At 39.7% G+C, this 23,549-nt stretch overlaps 1 protein-coding gene across 1 annotated transcript in view; it reads left to right on the plus strand.

The window, feature by feature from the left end:
• Nucleotides 1-23,549, plus strand: part of ARSB (arylsulfatase B) — a 68,344-nt gene continuing 44,795 nt past the window's right edge. The window contains exons 1-4 of the mRNA XM_082074896.1: nt 1-600; nt 4,154-4,340; nt 7,866-8,056; nt 8,620-8,827. Coding sequence (XP_081931022.1) covers nt 16-600; nt 4,154-4,340; nt 7,866-8,056; nt 8,620-8,827 — 1,171 coding nt within the window. The 5' untranslated portion in view covers nt 1-15. The remainder of the gene's footprint in view (nt 601-4,153; nt 4,341-7,865; nt 8,057-8,619; nt 8,828-23,549) is intronic.

Raw genomic sequence — 23,549 nt, forward strand, 5'->3', positions numbered from 1 at the left:
TACGGGAATTGAAAGATGAACCCCAGCATCACTGCTAACACCGGGAACAGCTTTACGATCGCACTTTTTTTGGACTCATTTCATACACTACTCGGCCTACAGCTGCACCGCTTTCACCCACGGCGGGAGCTCCGAACCCTCGCCGTTCTCATCTCCGCGCAAGCTCGGACCGAGCTGCACCGCAGGGCAGCGGGACGGGCGGCGGTCGCAGCCCAGCCGGGCCGTAACGCCCCGCAGCCCGGCCCGCTCGGCGGGAGGAGCCTGGCGCTGCCGCCGCCGTGGCCCGTCCCCGGGGCGGTCCCCGCGGCCCAGTTCCTGCTGGCGGGGATGGCGCGGCGGGCGGGCGTGCGGCCGGCGCTGTGCCTGCTCCTCTGGCTGTCCCTCTGCCTGACCCGGCTGGCGGCGGCGCGGCCGCCCGCCCCGCACTTGGTGCTGGTGCTGGCCGACGACCTGGGCTGGGGCGACGTGGGCTGGCACGGCTCCGCCATCCGCACGCCGCGGCTGGACGAGCTGGGGGCGGGCGGCGTGCGGCTGGAGCGGTACTACACGCAGCCGCTCTGCACCCCCTCCCGCAGCCAGCTCCTCAGCGGCCGCTACCAGGTAGGGCGAGGGGAGCGGGACGCCCGGCGACTCTCAGTGACGGGGTTGTCGCCCCAGAGCGGCCGTGCCCGCGGGGATGGCGCTGGAGCTTCCTCCTTTCCTCCCTCTCTCCGTCCCTTCCTCTGTCCCTCCAACCCACCCGCTCCTCCCCGCCTTCCTTCGCGGGGTGTCGGCAGGTGGCTGGTGGGGTGTTTCTCAGCTGCTTGTTTTCAGCAGTACTGTGTGTTGTTTGGCCTTCTATCTCATGCAAAGATGCGCTTGGGAGGAACCTATTGTATGAATACAAGATGTGTTTATATGCAGACAAAACTTAATTCACTTACTTTTGGCTTTCTAGCTCAGCAATAAACTGAGCACGGGTTTAGTGCAAGTTGTGCTTCAGAAAAGCTGAGGTGCTCTCTATGCTTCAGTTGTATTAATAGGCATGGAGGTGTATTGTGAAAAATATTCTTGTTGTAGTCACCTTCTGTTATGTACTTCTGAACTAAGCACCCATACAGGTGAGATGCAGCCAGAAGTGGATAAGCGCTATGTACTCAGTTTATGCAGCCTGTTTTCCAATGCAGTGTTTAAATGCATCCTGTTAGTAAGTTCTCCATTATGTGGTAACATAGGTGTAGACATTTATGCACCCATTGATGGAGTGCACAGACTGACCCACAGTCAGGGTGTCTAGCTGCTTCGAAGTCCTAGTCATTATTTTTCCCTTATTTTTTTGGTTGCACAGGTGTAAGAATTGGACTTTACCATAATGCTATAATGCCCGCTTTCCCTTCTTTCTATTGCAACTTTAGCAAAAGTGAGGTGGGGGGAGGGTGGGAGGAAGAATACAGCACAGATAGAAAAGAGAAACTCACAAAGGGTTAAGTATATTAAGTATATTACAGAAATTTCCCCTCTCTCTCAGAAAGTCCTGCACATGCATGTTAACCATGATGATTTGTCAAATGAGAATGAAAATAAATGTCATCCTGTATTAGTGGATGTTATCTCTTGTCACATTAAGTTGTTCTAGGTGATAACTACTCTTGCTTCCAAGCAACATCTGTTCCTAGAAACTCCAAAAGTCAATAATAAAGAATAGAAAGATGCAATTGCCTTTTTTTTTTTTTTTTTTTTTTGAACCAACTCTTTAAACCCTTTTATGTAAGTAAGATTTGAAAAGGTAACCTAAATCTGATCCTATTTGGACTTGGAATTTTGATAGTCATCTTGCAGTCCATAAAGAAATAAGTGCAAAAGTGTTCGCTTATGAAAAATACAGATTTTTATTACTGTCATTTTCCTCTTCTTTTGCTTTCTTTCTAAAGAAAAATTACAATGCTTTGCTAGCTTGTGTCTTTCACTACATCAATAATCTTTTTGTAAAGCTATGTTTAAAAAAAAATCCAGCTGCTCTTTGAAATAAAGTTAGGAACTAGTAGGCCCTTCATGAGAGTCTACTTACCCACCTGCCTAAGATCAAGGCTTATTTGGTTTAAAAGTGAGTTCAAAGTGTTGCTGAAGTGGTGGAAATATTTGGTAAATAAGATATTTATACTTGTGTGTGTATGTTTGCTGGCCTTAGTTTAGGGTAGTGTGTGTTTGTTTTTTTGTTTTGTTCTGTTCTGTTTTTTTCCTGGAGCAGATAGGGGAGTTTACAAAAGTCAACTTATAGTACACTTACTGCACTGACAAGATTTCTTGCATCAAGCAAAGTGTAATACTCGGAGTATCATGATGGGTCATGCTTATGTAAAGAGATACAAAATAAACCACTTGTTAAGACTGGAAATGTGGAACTGTTAGAGGTCAGATTTGGCAGTGTCTAAAACTTGTGTTAACTTTGGTATCCAAATCCTTTTTTTGTAAAAGTGTGCACACTCATTTAAAATATGTAAATAAGTATATAAATGTGTGATATTGGTCTACCTTTATTTCAGTAAAGCATTTGACACAGTCTCCCATAGCATCCTCACAGCTAAACTGAGGAAGTGTGGTCTGGATGATCAGGTAGTGAGGTGGACTGGGAACTGGCTGAAGGAAAGAAGCCAGAGAGTTGTGGTCAATGGGGCAGAATCTAGTTGCAGGCCTGTGGAGTGGAGTGGGTCAGTATTGGGACCAGTACTATTCAACATATTCATCAACGACTTGGATGAGAGAATAGAGTGCACTGTCAGCAAGTTTGCTGCTGACACCAAGCTGGAAGGAGTGGCTGACAGACCAGAAGGCTGTGCTGCCACCCAGAGACCTGGACAGGCTGGAGAGTTGGGCGGGGAGAAATTTAATCAAATACAACAAGGGCAAGTGCGGAGTCTTGCATCTGGGCAGGAACACCCCCAGTATAAGGTTCCAGTATAAGTTGGGGAACGGCCTGTTAGAGAGCAGTGTAGGGAGAAGGGACCTCGAGGTCCTGGTGGACAGCAGGATGACCATGAGCCAGTGCTGTGCCCTTGTGGCCAGGAAGGCCAATGGCATCCTGGGCTGTATTAAAAGGGGGTGGTTAGTAGGTCCAGGGAGGTTCTCCTTCCCCTCTACTCTGCCCTGGTGAGACCACACCTGAAATATTGTGTCCAGTTCTGGGCCGCTCAGTTCAAGGAGGACAGGGAACTGCTGGAGAGAGTCCAGCGCAGGGCAACAAAGATGATGAAGGGAGTGGCGCATCTCCCGTATTAGGAAAGGCTGAGGGAGCTGAGGCTCTTTAGCTTGGAGGAGTCTGAGGGGTGACCTCATTAATGTTTATAAATATGTAAAGAGTGAGTGTCAGAAGGATGAAGCCAGGCTCTTCTTGGTGACAACCCATGATAGAACAAGAGGCTATGGATAGAAACTGTAACACAGGAGGTTCCACTTAAATTTGAGAAGAAACTTCTTCACAGTGAGGGTGACAGACACTGGAACAGGCTGCCCAGGGAGGTTGTGGAGTCTCCTTCTCTGGAGACATTCAAAAGTCGCCTGGACACATTGCTGTGTAACCTCATCTAGGCGTTCCTGCTATGGCGGGGGGATTGGACTGGATGATCGTTGAGGTCCTTTCCATTCCCTAACACTCTGTGATTCTGTGTGATTCTCTGTATATGATGCGCATTTAGAAGAATAATGCAAAAAATGTCTTTGCCACCCTTTCCTCTAGTGACTGTTCTCTGACACAGGCAAAAGCTTTGTAGCTTCACCTGCCATGAGCCTTTTTGCCCATCTACATCCTATTAAAAATCTGTCACTCTGTGTTGAGATGTCATCCCAAGCCTTCAAGGAGACCATAATGGTAATGGTTACCTGTTAGATTTTTAGATGAAAGTTCAAAAGGCTTTACATTTTTTTATTGCACTCGATTTATGCCTGAGAAGGTCTTGTAATCCCTTGTTGTGCTACTTCCTTGTCTTTCTCCATATTCTGTCTCTCCCCCTGCTGCTTCCTCGTGTTCCTTGGTGCTACATCGATGAGGACAGGAGACCCTAGAACTAATGCCAGCCTCTGGTGTAGCTTTGTTTCTTTTTGACCCTGCTTATAAAGTAACCTATGGGAATGCGCTACTGTGTTGTAACTAATCTCGCGTCCTTCCTTTCTTTGCTAGATCCACACGGGTTTACAACACCAGATAATCTGGCCGTGCCAGCCCAGCTGTCTGCCACTGGATGAGAAACTCCTCCCAGAGCTTCTTCAAGAGGCTGGATACGTTACGCACATGGTGGGGAAGTGGCATTTGGGGATGTACAAAAAAGAATGCCTTCCCACCCGCAGAGGATTCGACACTTACTTTGGTAATGGTTAAATTTAACATGGGCAACAAATGCAGTGTTAAAAATTCTGAGAAACTGCCTGATTCTTCTAAGAACAGCAGATTTACTATTAGTGTATAAGTAAATCAATACATGGGCATGCATGTTTCCAAAGTATAACTGCTTAAAATAAGATAGTGCCTTAAATGCGTGCCCAAACCTTACAACTTAGTGAAGAAAATAGTTATTGTCTGGCTCCAAATAAAGTATTTCTCTCCTATGATGTGCATTTAATTTGGTTCCATGATGTTTAAAAGATTTAAGATGTAGTGATTGGTTTGTTTTTATCAGTGTCCTTAATCTGAACATTTTGTGTCGGATCAAACAGTAGACATTGCTTGCTCTGCAAATAATGTTACACTTCTAAAAGCTGGTATTTTAAAGAGAGAAACAGACATCATACCACACTGTGTTCCTGCTTTGTGAAGAGAGTAGCACTGGTTTCCCAGAGCCTGTGGCAAGGAAAATGGTGTGAGAGGCTCCACAAAACAGTAGCCAAGAGGTCTGTTGCAGGAACTCACAAGTTATGAAGTCAAATCCTCAGATTAAAAAATAATGCCAGAATTAGACTGTCCGAGTGTATTTACAAAGTAGCTTGTAGCTATGCATTGTTTATTCTTCCTCACAAAGGCTCATGTCCCATAATTGATTGGATGTTTATTAGTTTTGCGCAAGTGCCGCAGATGTTATGTGAGTCAGGCTGCCTGCAAGACATCTTGTGTGTGGTACCAAATACAAAGTTGTCCATCTCCACCTGGTTGTTTTTAAGACACTTCCGTTGAATGGCGAATTTCAAAACAGTTCTTCAAAATAGCATTGCAAGCTGTTGATAGTACTGCTGGTCACTTCTACAGCTGAGAAAGTAAGAGACAGAGAAACGCTGAAGTCCATGTTCCTTATTTAACTCTAGGTACGTAAATGAAGAGCCTGGCTGTGCGATGTGCTCATTATACACAGTGCTGATCCAGACATCAGGTGGGAAGAACCACTCCCTTAGATTGTGTCTCTTTTGACTAGTCAGGGAGTTTGTTGCCATGGTTTCACAACTGAATTAAGCTAATATATATGGATTGTAATATAATGGCTCTTTGCTTAAATGTGTATGCATTTATCTCATATCTCATCCCTTTGCAGGAGCCTTTTTTATGGCACAGATAAGAGCACCTCTCCTATAAGCAGAGGCTGAGACGGTTGGGATTGTCCAGCCTGTAGAAGAGAAGGCTCTGGGGACACTTTGTTGTGGCCTTTCAGTACCTAAAACGGGCCTACAGGAAAGCTTTAAACGGTCTTTTTACAGGGGCATGTAGTGACAGGACAAATGGTAATGGCTTTAAACTGAAAGAGGGTAGATTTAGATTATTATAAGGAAGAAAGTCTTCACAATGAAGGTGTGAGGCACTGGCACAGCCTGCCCAGAGCAGCTGTGGATGGCCCATCCCTGGAAGTGTTCAAGGCCAGGTTGGATGGGGTTTTGAGCAACCTGGTCTAGTGGAAGGTGTCACTGCCCATGGCAGGGAGTTGGAACTAGATGATCTTTAAGAAATAGTAGAGAGCAGTGTAGGGGAAAGGGACCTGGGGGTTCTGGTGGATAACAGGATGACAATGAGCCAGCACTGTGCCCTTGTGGCCAGGAAGGCCAATGGCATCCTGGGGTGTATTAGAAGGGGGGTGGTTAGTAGATCGAGAGAGGCCCTCCTTCCCCTCTACTCCGCCCTGGTGAGACCCCATCTGGAATATTGTATCCAGTTTTGGGCCCCTCAGTTCAAGAAGGACAGGGAACTGCTGGAGAGGGTCCAGCACAGGGCAACGAAGATGATTAAAGGAGTGGAGCATCTCCCGTATGAGGAAAGGCTGAGGGAGCTGGGTCTCTTTAGTTTGGAGAAGAGGAGACTGAGGGGTGACCTTATTAATGTTTATAAATATGTAAAGGGTGAGTGCCACGAGGATGGAGCCAGGCTCTTCTCGGTGGCAAACAATGATAGAACAAGGGTTAATGGGATCAAGCTGGAACACAAGAGGTTCCACTTAAATTTGAGAAAAAACTTCTTCTCAGTGAGGGTGACAGACACTGGAACAGGCTGCCCAGGGAGGTTGTGGAGTCTCCTTCTCTGGAGACATTCAAAACCTGCCTGGACATGTTCCTGTGTGACCTCACCTAGGTGTTCCTGCTCCAGCAGGGGGAGTGGACTAGATGATCTTTTGAGGTCCCTTCCAATCCCAAACATACTCTGATACTGTGATACATACTGTGATACTGTGAAATCTTGCCCTGGGACTGAGTAAGCTCTTAATGCAGGGGCCTTAACAGAGGCTGGCTCTGGGCATGGTCATTGGAGTGCCCAGCATGACATTGTTTTTCAGAGAATGTAGCAGTTTAATATCCTATAATGTTCATGTAATGTCAGTAGGTGTTGATAGCAATTAAGGGGCATTTGATTCTTTAGCAACCTTGATGTGGCGTCTCCTGCACTGGGCACTCAAAGTGGAAAAATGCAACATGCAGCTCTGAGTACCTCGACGTAGACAGTCTGTCCACAAAACCTCTCCTTTTACATTGAAACAAAAGCCATGTTTTTCCTCCTAAAACTTGTTAAAGTTTATATTGTTTTTAAAACAGTACTTCCTTCTTTCTGTAAATACTTTTTTTGACAGGTAACTGTATATCAAGCTATTGAATAAAAAGGCAAGTGGAGTTCCTCCATTTTGAGCTTTTTTCCCCTGTTTTCATTTAATTTTGCAGAACTTAAGAATATATTTTTGCAGGTTTGTCTTTTTTTTTTTTTTTTTTTTCATGGTATTGGGGGATAAATCTGAAGTCTAATTTCCAAAGTAACAATTACTGAAATTCAAAAAAAAATTTGAAGAGGTTTTTTTCTAGTTGATAAAAAGTAAAGGCACTTAGTGCTTAAGATATCCCTTGATAGGACCAAATCTATAGCTGTGTAAGTTTTGCATAGTTTGTTTCTTTTGGGTATCTTTAAATAATCGTGTCTCTTTTTTTCACCAGTTGGTGTCAGCAGTGGTTCAGAAGTTGCTTTACAGCTGACATAGGAAATGCTTCATACTTGGATGGTTTTGAATATTTTTTTTTAAATCCAAACTTTCTAATAGAGAGAAAAGTCTTATATGGAAATACAGATATACGAAATCATACCAGCTAAAACTCAGAGTAGTACATGGATAAGTCACTGCCTTTGCTATCAGCACTTTAGTTTAATGCTAATGTATTTTATATCATGTTGTGAATATAAAGTCATTGAACTGCTTTCAAAATGTTTCATGTGTTTTGAAATTGCTACCTCCATTAGCAATAAAAAGTCTATAAAGTATTAAATGTTGAGCTACTTAGACCTGTCAAGGGATGTCGCTGCAAATAACTAAATGTTGGATGAGTGTTTCAGCTCAAAACAACTGAAGTTTTGACATTTATTTTTTACTTCCCCCACTTCCCATCTGTTTATATGACATTATATTGGCCCGCTTATTTGACATCTTCTCCTGTTCTAGGCTATCTTCTGGGGAGTGAGGATTATTATTCTCATGATCGTTGTGTCCTCATCAAAGCAAAGAACATAACGCGCTGTGCGCTGGACTTCCGAGATGGAGAAGAAGTTGCTACTGGATTTAAAAACACGTACTCTACTAATTTATTCACAGAAAGAGCTATAGATCTTATAGCCAATCATAAAACTGAGAAGGTACAGTCAGCAGCTGTTGTTGATAACTTTAGCACTAAAGAATGGTTAAAAATACTAGTGAAATATTGAAATATTAATGGAGAGTCCTGCACTGAAGCTGTAATTCTGGGGTTTTCAGCAGGGTGCATAGAGCTAAATGTGAGAAGTAGCACCGGTAAAACTTGCCCTGTCTTTTGTCAGAATCAGCTTTGGCTGCATAGCCCTGGCCTGCTATCCTTCTCTATTTCTTTTTTAAGAATGCAAGTAATGAAGTTATAGAAATGATTTAGCATGTAGTTTACTCTTCTAAAAAGAGAATGGAAACTCTGGGAGAAGTTTCATAGCAATAAACTGTTAAAAACTGTGTTATGAATAAAAGATACACCTGATGTTTTTTCACAGCTTTGCAAAAGTCCTCTATCAGAGTTTTATTATTGTATGCTTAGAGATTAGAAGTAAGAAGTATAGAAGAAATCAAAACACAGTGCCTGCAGCTGTTGATGAATCAGCTGCTTTTGCTGCAGTAAGTTTTGCATTTAGTACTGTATGCTCAACTAATTTCTGTTCTGTCCCTTCCACCCCAGCCCCTCTTTCTCTACCTTGCTTTTCAGTCTGTCCATGAACCTCTTGAAGTCCCTGAAGAATACATGAAACCATATTCCTCCATTAAAGATGCAAAGAGGCGCCACTATGCAGGAATGGTGACTCTTATGGATGAAGCTGTAGGGAATCTTACTGATGCTCTGAAGAGATATGGTCTTTGGAACAACACGGTTCTTGTTTTCTCTACTGGTAAGTTAATTTAATTATTCTTTCAGTAATAACTTTAATAGAGTGTCTAACAAGCTGATTGCAGAGACATCTGCCCGCTCCGTCCTTCCTCCATATATTGTCTAGCTATAGAAGAGTGATGAAAATGAAACAGGACTTTATACCAGATGGAGCAGTTTCTCCCCCGCCTCTTATGGCTTTCTCAAACATGACAAAAACATCTCTGAAGAAGTGTCTGTGCAAATGGGGGATCCTCCTATCGGAGTAAAAACAGCATTGTAAAAACTGGAGAGTGCAGTGAAGTTGGAGGCATCGTAATTGCGCCTGCAGTTACTGAGTATCTAATCAGAGTTGCATCCTTACTGAGAGCTATCTACCAAAATCATTTGTCCTGAGCTATAGGTAGCTGTCTGATTGGTCTATAAATTGCCACATTTGGCATGAAGCATGAACAGCCAGACAGCAAGCAGTTTGAAGCCAAAACTCTTCATTTCCCTTACCTCCATGTAACATGTAATTTTTGTCTTGCTTGAAATATTTCACTGCCACCTTACTCCTGTGAAGCAAAGCTCTGTTAATAAAAAAGTTTAGCATGTCTAGGCTGCCAAATTACAGGCTAAGTTCTTGTATGTGCTAGCACATGATCTGGTTTCTAGATTATTAGGATGATGCAAATAATACATTACAAAGCAGTCTCTCTTGTTTCCAAATTAGGAATGAAACAGAACCCTTTTGAAATACAGCTGCCTGGCTCGGTTTCAGGAACATAGTTGTTCCTGTTTAGTTGGGAGTGGGAATTAACCTTTCCATGCTTACAATTGCTCTTTTGCCCAGGCTTTACATGTTAGGGCTGTCAAAATGGCAAATTAATTTTCTGTGAACACTTTAAAACCCCCCACAAAACGCAGCAAAAAAAAAAAAACACAAAGAAAAACCAACAACACCACAAAAAACCTGAACTCTAAGTTTTTATGAAAATGCAGTGATGCATCTTGAGTTTAGCAGCTGCTTCCTATAGCACTTGGAGACTCAGAATTTCATTTTGAGTCCAGACCTGTTTGCCTTGTGGTGTTATATTTGTGTCCAGGATTTGGCTCTAACACAATTCGATAACTCTTCTATGTCTGTTTCTGTTTACAATGTTTTCATATTTAGAACTGAAAGTAAGCAAAGCCATATGGAAAATGATAGCAATATTTATTCCATGTGGAAAAAATCCAGTTTATGCTGATGGGGTCCTGTTAGAGTTATTTCACTGATGTTTGTTCAGTATATTGTAGAATAAAACTGAAGACATTTGAGTTGGAATTACAGGGTATGACTGAATTAAAAAGACAAATTTCTTCTTTTGTTTGTAAAACTTTTTTTCCAAACAATTGGAATATACATGGGTTTTAACAGTAGTCATCTTGCAATCAGTTCAACAAGAGTCAAACAGCCATGAGAATCCAATGTCTACCCTATCTAATGGCACTTGAGTTAACGGGCATTTTAAACTGCTGGGAGTGGAATTTAATATGCCTGAAATGCAGGGAAATTGGGCCTAGATCAAGCAGGTCAGGGTCATTGATTCTTTTTTTCTTTTCACTTTTCACTTCAAACAACTGTTCTTTACAGGCGTAAAACATTGCATGCTTTAAATATCCAGTTTCCAGAAAACAAATGTCAAAACCATTAAGTGTTAAAAGAAAAAAAAAAGCCAAAAAAAAAAGAAAAAAAAAAGGAGCGTGAAATCTATACAGCTTTTCTATATTATATTTATTGCTTTTTCAGATGTTGTGGTTTAAAATTGGCATTAGAAAGTGATTGAAAAGAAACATGAGCACATCTTCAATTGATCATCTTGTACAGAGTTGTGCTATGCGAGATCTCTCTGCACAGGTTTCAGGTCCTTTGTAACTGGGGCTCTGTGTGTGCACTAGTAGCTACAATATGGGTAGATACTTAGAACATATTACCTTCAGCTCTTGAGGGTATGCCTGCTTGAAGATGCTGTGCCCTCTCTCTCTGCCCCAAGTGCTGTCCTGGGTCTGGGGCACCCTCATCTTCCTCAGTACGACATATTTTCTTCTATGACCAGGAATTCTCTCCAGAAAGTTCTTCCCATGTTGTGGGGTCAAGAATCAATTTAAGGGTTTAAATGAAGACTGCAAGGGACAATCTAGGGAAGGATAAACTGTATGTGTAATTTTAATGAGCACTATCTGTGCGTCCCCTCAGCACAGAGGCTAAAGACACAGGATCATAAAAGCACTATGTTCTGTTATATACTTGTGTGGTATGATAAATGTAGTACTGGAAACCTGTAGAGGAAAAAGGAGTGAAGACCCTACTTTATGGTAGATTTTACTAGATTCATTACTATTCTGCTTAGTTCAGGCCAAAATTCACACTTGGATGTTTGCATCTCTCACTGGTTCAAAATTTCCTCTCAAAAAAGAACTAACAAGTGATCATCGCTATTGTGCTCTACAGCAAGTAGCATTGCAACAAACACAGTCTGGTTGATTTCTTCACTGTGTATTGTTGGCACTAAAATTAGAGATCTCTTTTTAGTGAGTACTCACCAAAATACCCTAGAACACGATATAATCTTTGCTCTTGAGGTAGGTTTCTCTTTACTAAGCTCTTTTGTGTTTCTTCCTGTTTGTATGTGTTATGGCTCAACCAGGATTGCCTTGAAAACATGCCAGTTGGCAAATGGAAGTACTGCACATCCAGTTCCTCTTTAAAGTGGCCTGATGGAGATACCAGGCCAATAATGAAGTAATCGGGTCATTAGCAAAGTCTGACTCAACCAGTGTATTGTGTAGATCAGCATCTCTGGTGTCTTTTTGAACAGATACACAAACTGTTTCTACAGGTAAAAAAGAAAAATGAAAATATAAGCTAGTTCAGTGTTATGTAGTATTACGTTCGTATATCAAGTAGTAGCTTGAGAAGTCTTGACTGGTGTGATATGAAATAAAAATTGCTTTTATGGAGTACCTTTTATACTGCAGATACAATTAAGTCTACATTAATGAGATCAGTGGTGAAAATGAAGTCATTGTCTGTTCAAACAAAACAGATAAAAATGGGTGCAGCAGTGTCTTGGATACCCATGGCCTTTTATCTACTAGAAATCACAAAGAATGAGATGTAGGGTTTATTTTTCTTTTTAGGAAAAATCAGAGATTATAACTACCAACTTTCCTGAAGAGGACCTTTATTTAAAATAAGTAAAGGTCATAAAAAACATTCAAGTGGTTCAAATTTACCTCAGCACTATTAACATGGGCTTGGAGTCCAAATTTTGCTTCAAATATAGACCTATGATTTGAGGTAAAAAGTGGGGGTTTGCTGTGAATAGCATGTGTTTATAGTTTCTGCAACATATTACAAGTAATTTTGGTAGAAACTTGCCAACATTAGAGCAAAGAAATCCAACCTCTAATTTCAGTTCTGTATTAAAGCTACTATCCTTTGCTTTATTTAACTTTCAGCTTTTTAATGTACTGAATTATTTTGGAGCGAAACTCCTTACTGCTCTCTCTTTCAGTATGTCTGTTAGTTCTTAAACGTGGATTAGCACTGCAGTGTCTGGTAGTCGCCATAAGAGGGCTTTCAACTGTAAAATTTGTGGAGCTTTTCAAGCGTTGGTTTACATTGCTAAGAGGAAACCACATAAATCGTTTCCATAATGGAGCATGTGACAGCGACGCCTGTTTTCACTCTAAAAGAGGGTCTTTTTATCATTTTAGAATTATGATTAATAAGAGCACAGATTGTTTTGGACATACTTACTGATGTTTATACAGTCTCTCCCTCTTATACACACCTAGATTTTTCCCAAAAAATTTCATATTACCCTAATAAAGACTTTTTATCTTCTTTTTTTTTTTTTTTTTTTTCTTCTTTCCTTCATTCCAGACAACCTATTGTGGCTTTTGTCTAATAAAATGTTGGGATGTTTTTTGCTTATTTCCAGCTCCACTTTGTAGAAACCAGAGCTCCAACTTTCACTGCTTCCCTGAGAGCTTTTTTTAATCTTCTCCCTGATGTCTTTGTTCCTGAATGAACTCCTGCTCCTTCTCTTTTGCTGGTGAGGGACTTCAGAGCCACTCAAAATGTAGATTGTCCAAGCCAACTGAAGGGCAGATTGGTTAGAGCAGTTATTCCCTGGCAGTGTTGTTAGAGGTGCTAATTTTGAAGGTTGCGTTGTCAGATTTTTTTAGTAAACCTACTCAGTTACAGATCTGAAGACCTGCTTTAATTCGTCTTGCCAGGAGGTTTTGAGAGGTTCAGTACATTGCCGGCGAGGAAGAAGCCTGGGCATCTCCCGCCTGAGCATCTGCTGCTTCCTGAGAAGAAGGACGCGCAGGTTCCTTAGCTGCAAGCACCTTCAGTCAGGCTAGTTATTTGAGACCTTATATTCCCAAATATTACTTTTCTGTTCCTTGATTATTTAAGCTTGTTATTATATGGTCAGAATCTGCGGCTGGTCACTGTACTTGCATTGGCCAGAGTTGTTGCACGTCAATGATAATTAGTGAAAGGTGTGTGTGGCTGGTGTTTTATGCTCCAGTGTTGGCTTTTATTCTTTTTTTTTTTTTTAGGCTTCTTCCACATTAAAGTATGGCTGGTAAGAGTAAATTTCATAGAAATAAAAGAATATCTTATGCAGATAATGGTAATGAGATATCTAGACTGTTTTGTAAGAATATATTATCAAAGGTGGAAATGTTATTTTATGATGGAAATTAATTTCAAAATGAAAACCGAGAAGATGTGGATAGTCAATACATTGATATGCCCTCCCCTGTTTTAAAATCCTGTGAAAACCCAAAATGCTTTATAGGAAATGTTTATTTATCTTACTTCTAGCATTAACCTCTCCCCATCCACCCTGCTTTTTCTGTGCAAAACTTAACACTCCAAACTCAGGTTCCTGAACAGAGGGTGACTTGTCCCTTAGACACTCCCTTCTTTTTTCACTTTGTGATTGAAATTTCCAACAGAAGTTGAATCTTGAATTTTTCTTCCTATTTTGAGAAAATGCCAGTGCTTAAAGTGAAGTTAATTTGTAAATGAAACTCAGAAGTGAATTCTGCTCAGAGTCACATGCTGGCTATTTTTGTTTCAAGCTTTGGCTTAAGTATGCTAATAATTATACTAGCAAATTCTTTCTCACACTGAAATAAATGCTGAAAACAACTCATTTTATAAATTAACAACATTTAATAATTTCCTGCAGCTCTCGAAAGTTGTCTTAAACTGTGATTACTTTTAAACTGTACTACTTTGTTCTTCACAATGGTGTTTAAGAAGCCATTATTCTTTGTGTCAGAATCTTCTACACCCGAATCAGCGGTCAGGTTCAGTGCTGTATCACTGGGACAAGTCCAAAGTTTTTTCAACTGTGTCTCATTTAACTTTCTTACTGCAGACATATGAACAATTTGTCAGGTTATTCTAGTTGTTTTTAGGTTAAAATTCCCTCTGTGTTTCTCTTGTGTTTAGTGATGGTGAATGCTAGTGTAGACCTGACACAGCAGGGTCTGTAATTATTGAGACCTGTTTAATTATTGAGACTGCTTACAATGAAAGCAGCCGCCTGAAACTGTCTGCACTAGGATTGCTCCTATCATGACAGCTGTACTGGGAGGAAAAAAACCCACAACAAAACAATAATGCAATAGGATGAAAAAGGACATTGTGCATGCAGCTTTTGTAGGCCTAAATTTGTAACTATTGGAGTCTTGTGTATGTCAAATACATTTTTTCCCATTAGATCAATTCTCCTCTCCTCTTCTCCTTTTTTTGTCCAGCTTAGAAAAGTCAGGAGAATAAGGAGACAATTCTGGTGAATTACAAATAAAATACAGAGGTTGATTTATCTGAGCACAACTCAGTAAAAGTTGCTCTATAAACACTCATTGAGGACGCTCAGCAAATGGTGCTCTGATGCATGAGATGTATTACATTCCATTGATGGAAAATAAAAGTCCTATGGATGTATTTAAAGCACAACAAGAATTACATTAGCAGAATTTTATAGTAGAAGGTGTGGTTTTCTGTTTCTATTGTCCCTCTAATGGAAAGGCTTTCAGGAGGTCTTCCATCACACACATGAAAAAATCTGTATTAAGCACTGAAAATATAATAATGCATCAGCACTCTGAAGACACTTTTTGAAGTGGCTTTTTTGCTGCTTATATTGAGCCTTCAAGGTTATTTATTCTGCTGAGAGTATACAGCATGAGACTCAAGTATACAACAGATGTTTTTTCATCAAGTGATCTTAACCAAATGATTTTGGTTTGTTTCATTGGAAGTAAATGTTCTGTGTTAGCCATCAGAGGGAGGGTGCTCACATTTCTGTCACACTTGTAGCATGATTGGAAAATGCAGCAACAAATGGATCTTTCAGATGCAATATAGGAAAGCAGAGAAGAACTTGAGTTCAAATTAAGGGCAAAGTTATTCTCTAATTCGTGCTGTGAGTCTCTTATCCGCTGTGTAGATCTCTGCTGTGTATTCTGTACTCTTTTTTTTTTTCTTTTTTTTTAAATGAAGCCTCAATGGGAGTTCCGCACTTGGAACACATACAGAATAAGCATTATTCATGCTGTGAAGATCAGAGGGGAGAAATTTTCCCCAAATGTGATCCTTTACTGCTATTATCGACAGCGCTCTCTGTTTAACTGTGAGTCACAACCATGAGCTTAAATCACACAAAGGAAGGGCTCTGAAGTCCTGTTCTGTGACCTAGACTTTCAGCAAGAATGTTGGAGGTCAAAAATGAGATGCATTTACAGAGCTGTGCATTGAAGCTGTCTGGTACTTGCTCGTATTTTGTCTGGCACTACTAATTGATATTTAATTCCCTTTCTTAAATATGAAGTTCACCTAGAAAATGTAAAAAGTTGGGTTGCATTGTTTGTTTGTTTTAAAGAAGCTTGTTTTGCCTTTTTTTTGTTGATATTGGCAACTGATTGTAGTGTTACTTCTAAACTTATGTGTATGCAAATTATGCATGTAGACTTGTCTCCTGCTTATATCCATCACTTCATTTTTAAGTAAGTACAAATTAAATGGTTATGTAGTGGTATCATGTCTGCTAGGCAACTGTGACGGTTTAAAACTGTTGTATCAGAGTTGCTTCTTTGCTTTCTATTACTGTGAACTGTTGACTGCCTCTATGATTTCAATAGCATTTTAAACAAAATCATACAAAGCTCAGTTTTGCATTGTGGAGAAGAGATGTTGGCACTTCATGTAACCCATACCTCTGGGATTTGGCTTTTCTGTAGTCTTCCCATCAGAAATAGGCAACAGGAAGAAAGGCATAGGGATATAGATTTCACCCCATCTTCTAGGTTTTTTTTTCTCTTTGCCTGAGGTTGTTTGCATGTTGCATGTTACTCCTTTTCTTTACTTTTAGTTGCAAGCTTCAGAAACTTGCTTTGTGAAAATGTCGTAGGTAATGTGTCACTTCATTGACATTCTCTGTTTTCAACAATACCGAGACTCTAACCTTGTTAAATTGGCTTCTTAAACTCTGTAAGTTACATATGAAATAATTTCACAGTTAACTTTTAATATACTTTCCAGTTCTGCTTCAGTTGGATGGACCCTCACACTAACCTCCATATGGTTCTGATTAAGTAGAAGAGCATTATTGCTCATAAAGCCCCAGCTCTTCAAAGGAGCACTAGATATATAACATGTAACAAATGTTTACAGAATTAAACTGTGGATAAATTGGATATGCCATGTTATTTCTGCCATCTTTTTTCTATACTCGTTATGCCCATTATTGTTTAGTTGTTGTGCATTAAAGGAAACTATACAGTCACTACTATTCAAAGTTGAATTGCATTTGATTTTTAAAATTCAATATTACACTATGAGAGAGAAAAATAAAATTATCAGTATTGGAAAACAAAACCAGGATTACACAAAGGAGAGGAAGAAGCAACATGTTCTGTTGTGCAGTTTAGTTGTTCATGCTGTTTTGGATCAGTGAGACAAAGGTCGTTGAAAAATCTGTCCTCAATCCATCATCCGCTGTAATTCTTCCTTTGTTAAGGGAATAGTGCTGCCTGGCTGACAGTGGCACAGTGGTAGGATCCCTTCAGATGCTGTGAGATTCAGGATTAGAACTCTGTTTCTGTTATTTCTGTTTACAACTCTTTGCAAAGTCTCCTAATGCAGTAGCACAAGAACAAGAGGAGAAAGAAGTCCCCAAACCATGTGTTTTTGAGTTTCTTTTCTAAGCTTACATAATTCTGAGCTCAGGTGTTGCACAGTCAAAGTGTATCAGAAACTTGAGGAGAGAGGAGGAATTTGCTTCTTCCTTATTTTACTGGGACCCTGTGAGTCTGGGTTTCTGTCTTGTTTCTTTGATTGCCCATCTTAGGTATCCAAATGGTGAAATGTCATCCATTTTCTGTGGGAGACTGCCTTCTAATGTAACACTGCAGGTGATTTCAAAAAAGCTTGGAAAAACTTTTAGGAAATAAGCTTTCTCTGTTTTTCCTCAAAACTCTTCTTTGAGTGACTTTTAGTATTTCTTCATTGTCCTGTATGTTGTGATAAACTACTGCCATGAATTTACAGATATATTGCATTCTGTGAAACTACCAAATACTAAAAAGGTACTCAATGTTAAGATATAGCCAAATATATGCCATTTACTGATAACTAGCTTCTTAATCAATATTAACAAAGGACATAGCTACAACATCTCTTTGTATATTGCCATCAGTCTTTTAGAACCTAAATTTCTTCTATAGCTGACTTCTGAACCTTGAACATGCAAGGAAAAGAGGAATACTGCTTTTAGTATCACTAGGAATAAATCAGTAGAGTGGATATATAAGAAATCTGTCACCTAGAGCACTAATATTTTTAATATCTGCTATTATGATTTCTTAGAATAGCTTGATTTTATAGAATCACAGAATGGTTTGGGTTGGAAGGGATCTTCAAAGCTCATCTAGTCCAAGCCCCCGGCAATGAGCAGGGACATCTTCCAACTAGATCAGGTTGCTCAGAGCCCCATCCAGCCTGGCCTTGAATGTCTCCAGTCTTTCATCTGCTAGAAAATTAGCTCTATCCCAGCTGAAATCAGGACACCAGTTATGTTTATCAGGGCGGTTATGCTTCCTTTGACGTTCCTTTTCTGGCTGACATACTTGTAGAAGCCCTTCTTGTTATTCTTTGTGTTCCTTGCCAAGTTCAGCTCCAGCTGCACCTTGGCCTTCCTGACCCCATCTCTGCACAAGCAGGCAGTGTCCCTGTGCTCTTCCAGCATCCCTGTCCCTGCTGCCACCACCTGTGCGTTTCCTTCTTGCCCTTTAGTTTGACCAGCAGGTCTTGACTCAGCTGTGCCAATCTCTTGCCCTCGTTACCTGATTTCTTACACCTGGGGATCAAGAGCTCTTGTGCTCTCTGGAAAGTGTCCTTAAAGATCTGCCAGCTCTGTTCTGCTGCCTTGTCCCTGAGGGCAGTTTCTCAGGGAATCCACTTGACTAACTCCTTGAAGAGCTGGAAGTTGGCTTTCCCAAAATTCAGGGTCCTGACTTTACTGCTTGCCCGTCCCACATCTCTCAGGACTGTGAACTCCAACAGTGCATTACATTACAGAAGATCATATAAAAATCACAGTGGAAATACTTAGTTTTTAAAAATTCTGTATTTCGATATTTCTTTAAATAATGGTTTAACAGAACAGGTGCAAATAGACTGAAGTCTGAACTTTTATATACATAAACGTTTAGATTTTTTAACTTAAGGTTTGAAACAAAACACAACTCTCTCACGCAAAGCTTTCATATTTATTTATAAATGTTGCTTTTGCAAGAGATTTAATTTGCCAATTATAGACAGCCATTGCTCCTATAAATTAATATAGAAATATTGATTGACTTAGGAAAGAAACATGCAATATTGTCTAGTCTGGGTTAAGAATTTGGAAGAAGATGCAGGTGTTCTAAGATGGCCTGAGTCAAATAAGTAGTATCTGAAGATTACTTGAATCCCTGCTGAGTTGTTCTGGATGTTTTCCTTCTCTGTTTTTTCTTTTTTGTCATACCTGTATGTTACTATAAGCAATGATTTGGCTAGTACATCTGGTTTGTATATTTATGAACATTCCAGAATTAAAATATGCTCCAAATAAACACGAGTGAAGGCTAAACTCCACAGAAGAAACAGAGAACTTCCAAGTAAAAGCTCTGTACAGCTGTCCTTTGTATTATTTTCTCAATTTTTCTGTTATTGCATGTCATTCTAATGCATAGAATATAATAGTGTTGTACTTGTGGATGATTTCCCTTTAGCATGTATCAAATGAGTAAGATTTTCCCTCTCTGCCTTAATTCATGGAGGAGCAAAACCATCAGAATTTACTTAATGTGTCAGAGTATGGATGTGCTGAATGCCGTGGAAGCCATATATTTTGCAGATTTTTGAATTTTTAAAAAAACAGAGAAACATTAAAATCCATAAATGCATGTTAGTTATTCCAAATTACAATTAATTTATAGTAAGAAATTGTATCAGTTAAAAACTGGCTGACTTTACAAGTGCAAGACAAGTTGTTAATCGTAGTTTTGCTCTTGTCGATGAATTTTCCTGATCATCAGCTTCTCTAAGATTTACAAGGGATTTAAGCTTAAATGGGCCTAGTGTTCCCCATCTCCTGTGCAAGCAGCAAAGAAGGTGGGCTTTTTTTTGTTTGTTTGTTTTTATGAAACAGGCTTGGGAATTATAAGGCTTTAATATTGGACAAAAATCTGTAAAAAAGCTAAGGCTAGAAGGTGGAACGTGTCCATCTTCAGAGCTGGTAAAGTTGAGCAGCATGAGTTTGGAAGTAACTGTACATTAGTCGTAGATGTTAAGATTTGGTGGTGGATGGCTATATCAGACCATGTAAATATGTCTCATGTGAAAGTGGGTTGGACAACTCTTACTGTGGTGTCCATTGCGGGTGTTTTAGCTCTTTGTACTAACACTGGAAACAATAAGCTAATTTGCTTTTCTTTTGTAAGGATGGTTGTTTATATTTTTCAGTTCCTTACGGCTCAGTCTTCATCCTTCCTCTGCTTTTTGTATATGTCCCTACTAATTGTCTTTATGCCCCTTGGAAATCTCTGCATCTCTGGATACCTTCATGTGCCTCTTATGACTGGAATATCTCTCTCTTACTATACAGCATCTATCTTTATGTTTCTCTTTAAGCGGGAAGAAACACCCCCACTTTTTATCTGAACTTTGAGTGGTGCTGCTGTGTGGAATGCTGCCTGTGCCTGCTCTTAGGTTTGACCTCTGATTGCATTTTTCTCAAGTTAAAATATAGCCAGAGCTCTGTGTACATTGAAGTGAGCTGACCCTGAATTCTGTATTAAGATTCCAGAGTTACTTGAACTTGGTTGGGAAAATCTGCATCAGTAATTTCACTTATGTTTTAGAATGGCTCTAACTAACTACATATAAAATTAAATAATGCGGCAAATGTAGTATATGTTTTTCATTTGTATCTTCTTGTATTATAAATAATTTGCATGTTTAAGCTATGCAAAAAATTATTGCTGATCACTACAGAGAACTGCATGTATTGGAGCTTTGAACTGCTTCTGATATCTTGCAAGAAGTTACTTTATCAGATTATCAGTGAATTAGTTAGAATATTTTGACGTCTGACACACAATTTAATAGTTACGTCTCCTTACATCTGATTTCTGTTTTCACTGCAGCATTGTAACACATTTTGCAATCAAATAAGCATTTTTAACAAGTGAATCTTAACAATCAAATCCTATGCACCCTTTTCTGTCAAGTCTGAATTTTTTCAATAGTATTCTTTCATTATTGTTCTCATGGGGTTAAAAAAAAAGTGTCTTCCATTAGTTTTCTCATGAAAGTTGTCCATAGTTGCAGTTGTGGCTGCAAATGATATGAATTCATTTCTGCCTACTTGAATATATTACACATTATGCTGGCATCAAGCTGTATTCCAATGATTTCAGTGGACTCAAAAAGCAAAGTCTTTGTTTAAAACACTTTAATAATTACATTTTACTGTCCGCAAATGGTTCACATCGATTAGGAGACATAAACTACTGCTAGCCAACAGTGACAGTTCATCAGACAGTCAAAGAATGCAAATGCGAAAAAAATTAAAAGGAAAAATGCATGCCTCAGGAGGCAGAATAGCTGTGTAGACAGTGACAGTGATGAGTGGGTCTAAGGTTAGGGGCTTTTTCTGCCCACAGGTGCCTTCCCTCAGAGACGATGGCCCCTGAGGTCTGTCAGCTGCGTTCAGGGACTGCTTGTGGCTTCCTGCGATTCTCAAGTGACCTTGGGTGGCTTGAATATTTTTAATAGTTACAATGGTTTTGGTTTATTAATCCAGATAATTTTGATGGAACTGTGTTAGTTTAGTCAGAGCCAAAAGAGCACATCTTGCAGCAGCCTAAGGCAAGTGAGGAGAGAGGCTTTGGGAAAACATGGACCTGAAGACCTTGACTAATTTAATGGGTCACTTATTCCATAATCCTGACAGAGACTTGAAGTTGGATTTTTAAAGAATTAGTAACTCCTTTGCCAAAGTGGGAGCAGGGACAAGATTGGACTTTTGGACTCAAATATATGGGTCAGATAGTGGTTACTCAGGAGAGGAGAAGTCCTTATGAGGAAGATAAAGCTGCAGCTATAGTTGTGGGTATTGGGGAGGTCACTAGACAGCATGCCACCATCCCCTCTTGTTTCACCCTTGTTTACAGCAGCCCTGCCCATTTGACTGAAACAGTAGATCTTTGCTAATCCAAGTTTGGACTGAGCAGGCTGAAGAAGGATCATGTGAGTGGTTTGGTCAATAATATGAAAGAGATTATAAATTTTGACTGTTGATGGCACAAAGGACGACAAGCAATATCAGGCAGACTCCTTTTACAAGCACAAGTTGAATCATAAAGTGGATGCACTATATGACTTTGGTGTCACTATATTAGATCAGGAATTTGCAGAGAAAAGATGCCTTCTGAAAATGAAAGGGTTAACTTATTTCTCAAGTATGAATGTGCTGGGAAACACTTGGCCATCCAAGGCTAAAGCTCTGTTTATACCAAAATACAGTCTTTGAGCAGAGGAATCTCTTAGTGCATTATGGATTTTTCTGCTTCTTTCCTGGTATCAGGAATGGAACAGGAAACCAGTTAACCTGTAAAGGATAGTGTTTACAGGATAAGCTTTCTAATGAATGATCATTAGGCACAAAACCATCAAAACGAAAATGTCCACCAAGACAATTTGACTGTTCCTTTGAAGTCTACTGCTGCTTCCGCTGTCCATATGTACAGCTCCCCTTTGAAACCAGTGAGAGTTCTGTGTGTATATTTGAGGATTGAATGTGGTCTGTAAGGCTATGTATTTGCCAAGAGGAGAGATTTCACAGCTTCAGCTTTTGGGAAATATGATCAAAAGTGGCAGAAAGTTCAAGGATGATGATGTTGGAGAAAGGCTGGGTTTTGCCAAGAGGAAATTGCTGGTGACCTTACTGAACTACCATGGTGTCTTGCAGGCGTATTGTAGAGATTCAAACATGGGAGCAATTAGAAAATGTCATGCATGTAGCTGGGGAAAAAGAAAATCACAAAGATGGAATAAAATAATCATTATTTAATTGCAAATTAAATTTAAAGTGTCACTTACTTTAATATAGAATTGAGGTGACAAAATTAAGGAGAATATTAGGTGCGCTGTAAATACTAGGGCTTTTTCTGTTTATTTGGATAAAGTAGGTTCAGTTGTATTCAGCTTAACATTATTTTGCTTAGATCCAGCAGTGTGTTATTCAGCCATTATTACCCGTCACCCAGCAAAGATGTTAAAGAAATTAATAACAGGCAAAAAATTACTCTGAAAAACTCATTTAGCAAGTATATTGTCTGCAGTTTTCCCACCTGGAAAACATAATCCATTGCTGAAAAACAGATTTATGAAGACTGGTTAAAAATACTGCTTAGATCATTAACGGAAAAGAAAATTATTTATGTAAACTTCCATTTCTTTTCATTACCTGTGCTTCTATGTCACCACATTACCTTATCAAATAATCTCTTTCCTCCAATGGAAGCTTGATTGCATTTAGCAAAAGCTGGGGTAGTTGTTGGGAGAGGCGTGGACATTGTTGAATGTACCTATAGAATACTGATGCAGTTTGCCTATGCATGCTGAGTAAACTTACCTGTTTCATTTCATCGTCATCTCTAGGAGGATGAAGCAGCCTACAGGAGACCAAATAGTTGCAACAGATCACAAAGTAATTAACTTTTTTTGTCCCCACTGAAGTTTAAGACTAGTGTTGAATATTATTTTCTGTGTTATTTTGTTGGTTTATTTGGTTTAGAGAATTGTCAGATGGAATTTATTTTTTTTCTGCTTTATGTGTTTCTTAGTAAGGTGTGTGCTGCCCTTTTTTCAAATGTCCAATGTTGTAAGTAATAACTAAAGAGTTTGGTTTCATTTTTATGTCTCTGTGCCAGCAGATGTGTGTTTCTTTCTGCTAGTAAATTGAGCCAATATATTCTGGGTGTAGCTAGGGCCCCAAGTGATTAAAAACTCAAGGCACTCTTCTCAAACAAAAGTGATGTGAAAAACAGATGTAGATCTATCCAATTGCCGGAATCAAGTCATAGTTTGCACTGTTTAAAGCCAATGCATGTGCCTGCACTTAAGAAGGAAAAAAGACATC

Source organism: Streptopelia decaocto (genome assembly GCF_964273445.1).
Source record: "Streptopelia decaocto genome assembly, chromosome: Z".
Taxonomy (NCBI): domain Eukaryota; kingdom Metazoa; phylum Chordata; class Aves; order Columbiformes; family Columbidae; genus Streptopelia; species Streptopelia decaocto.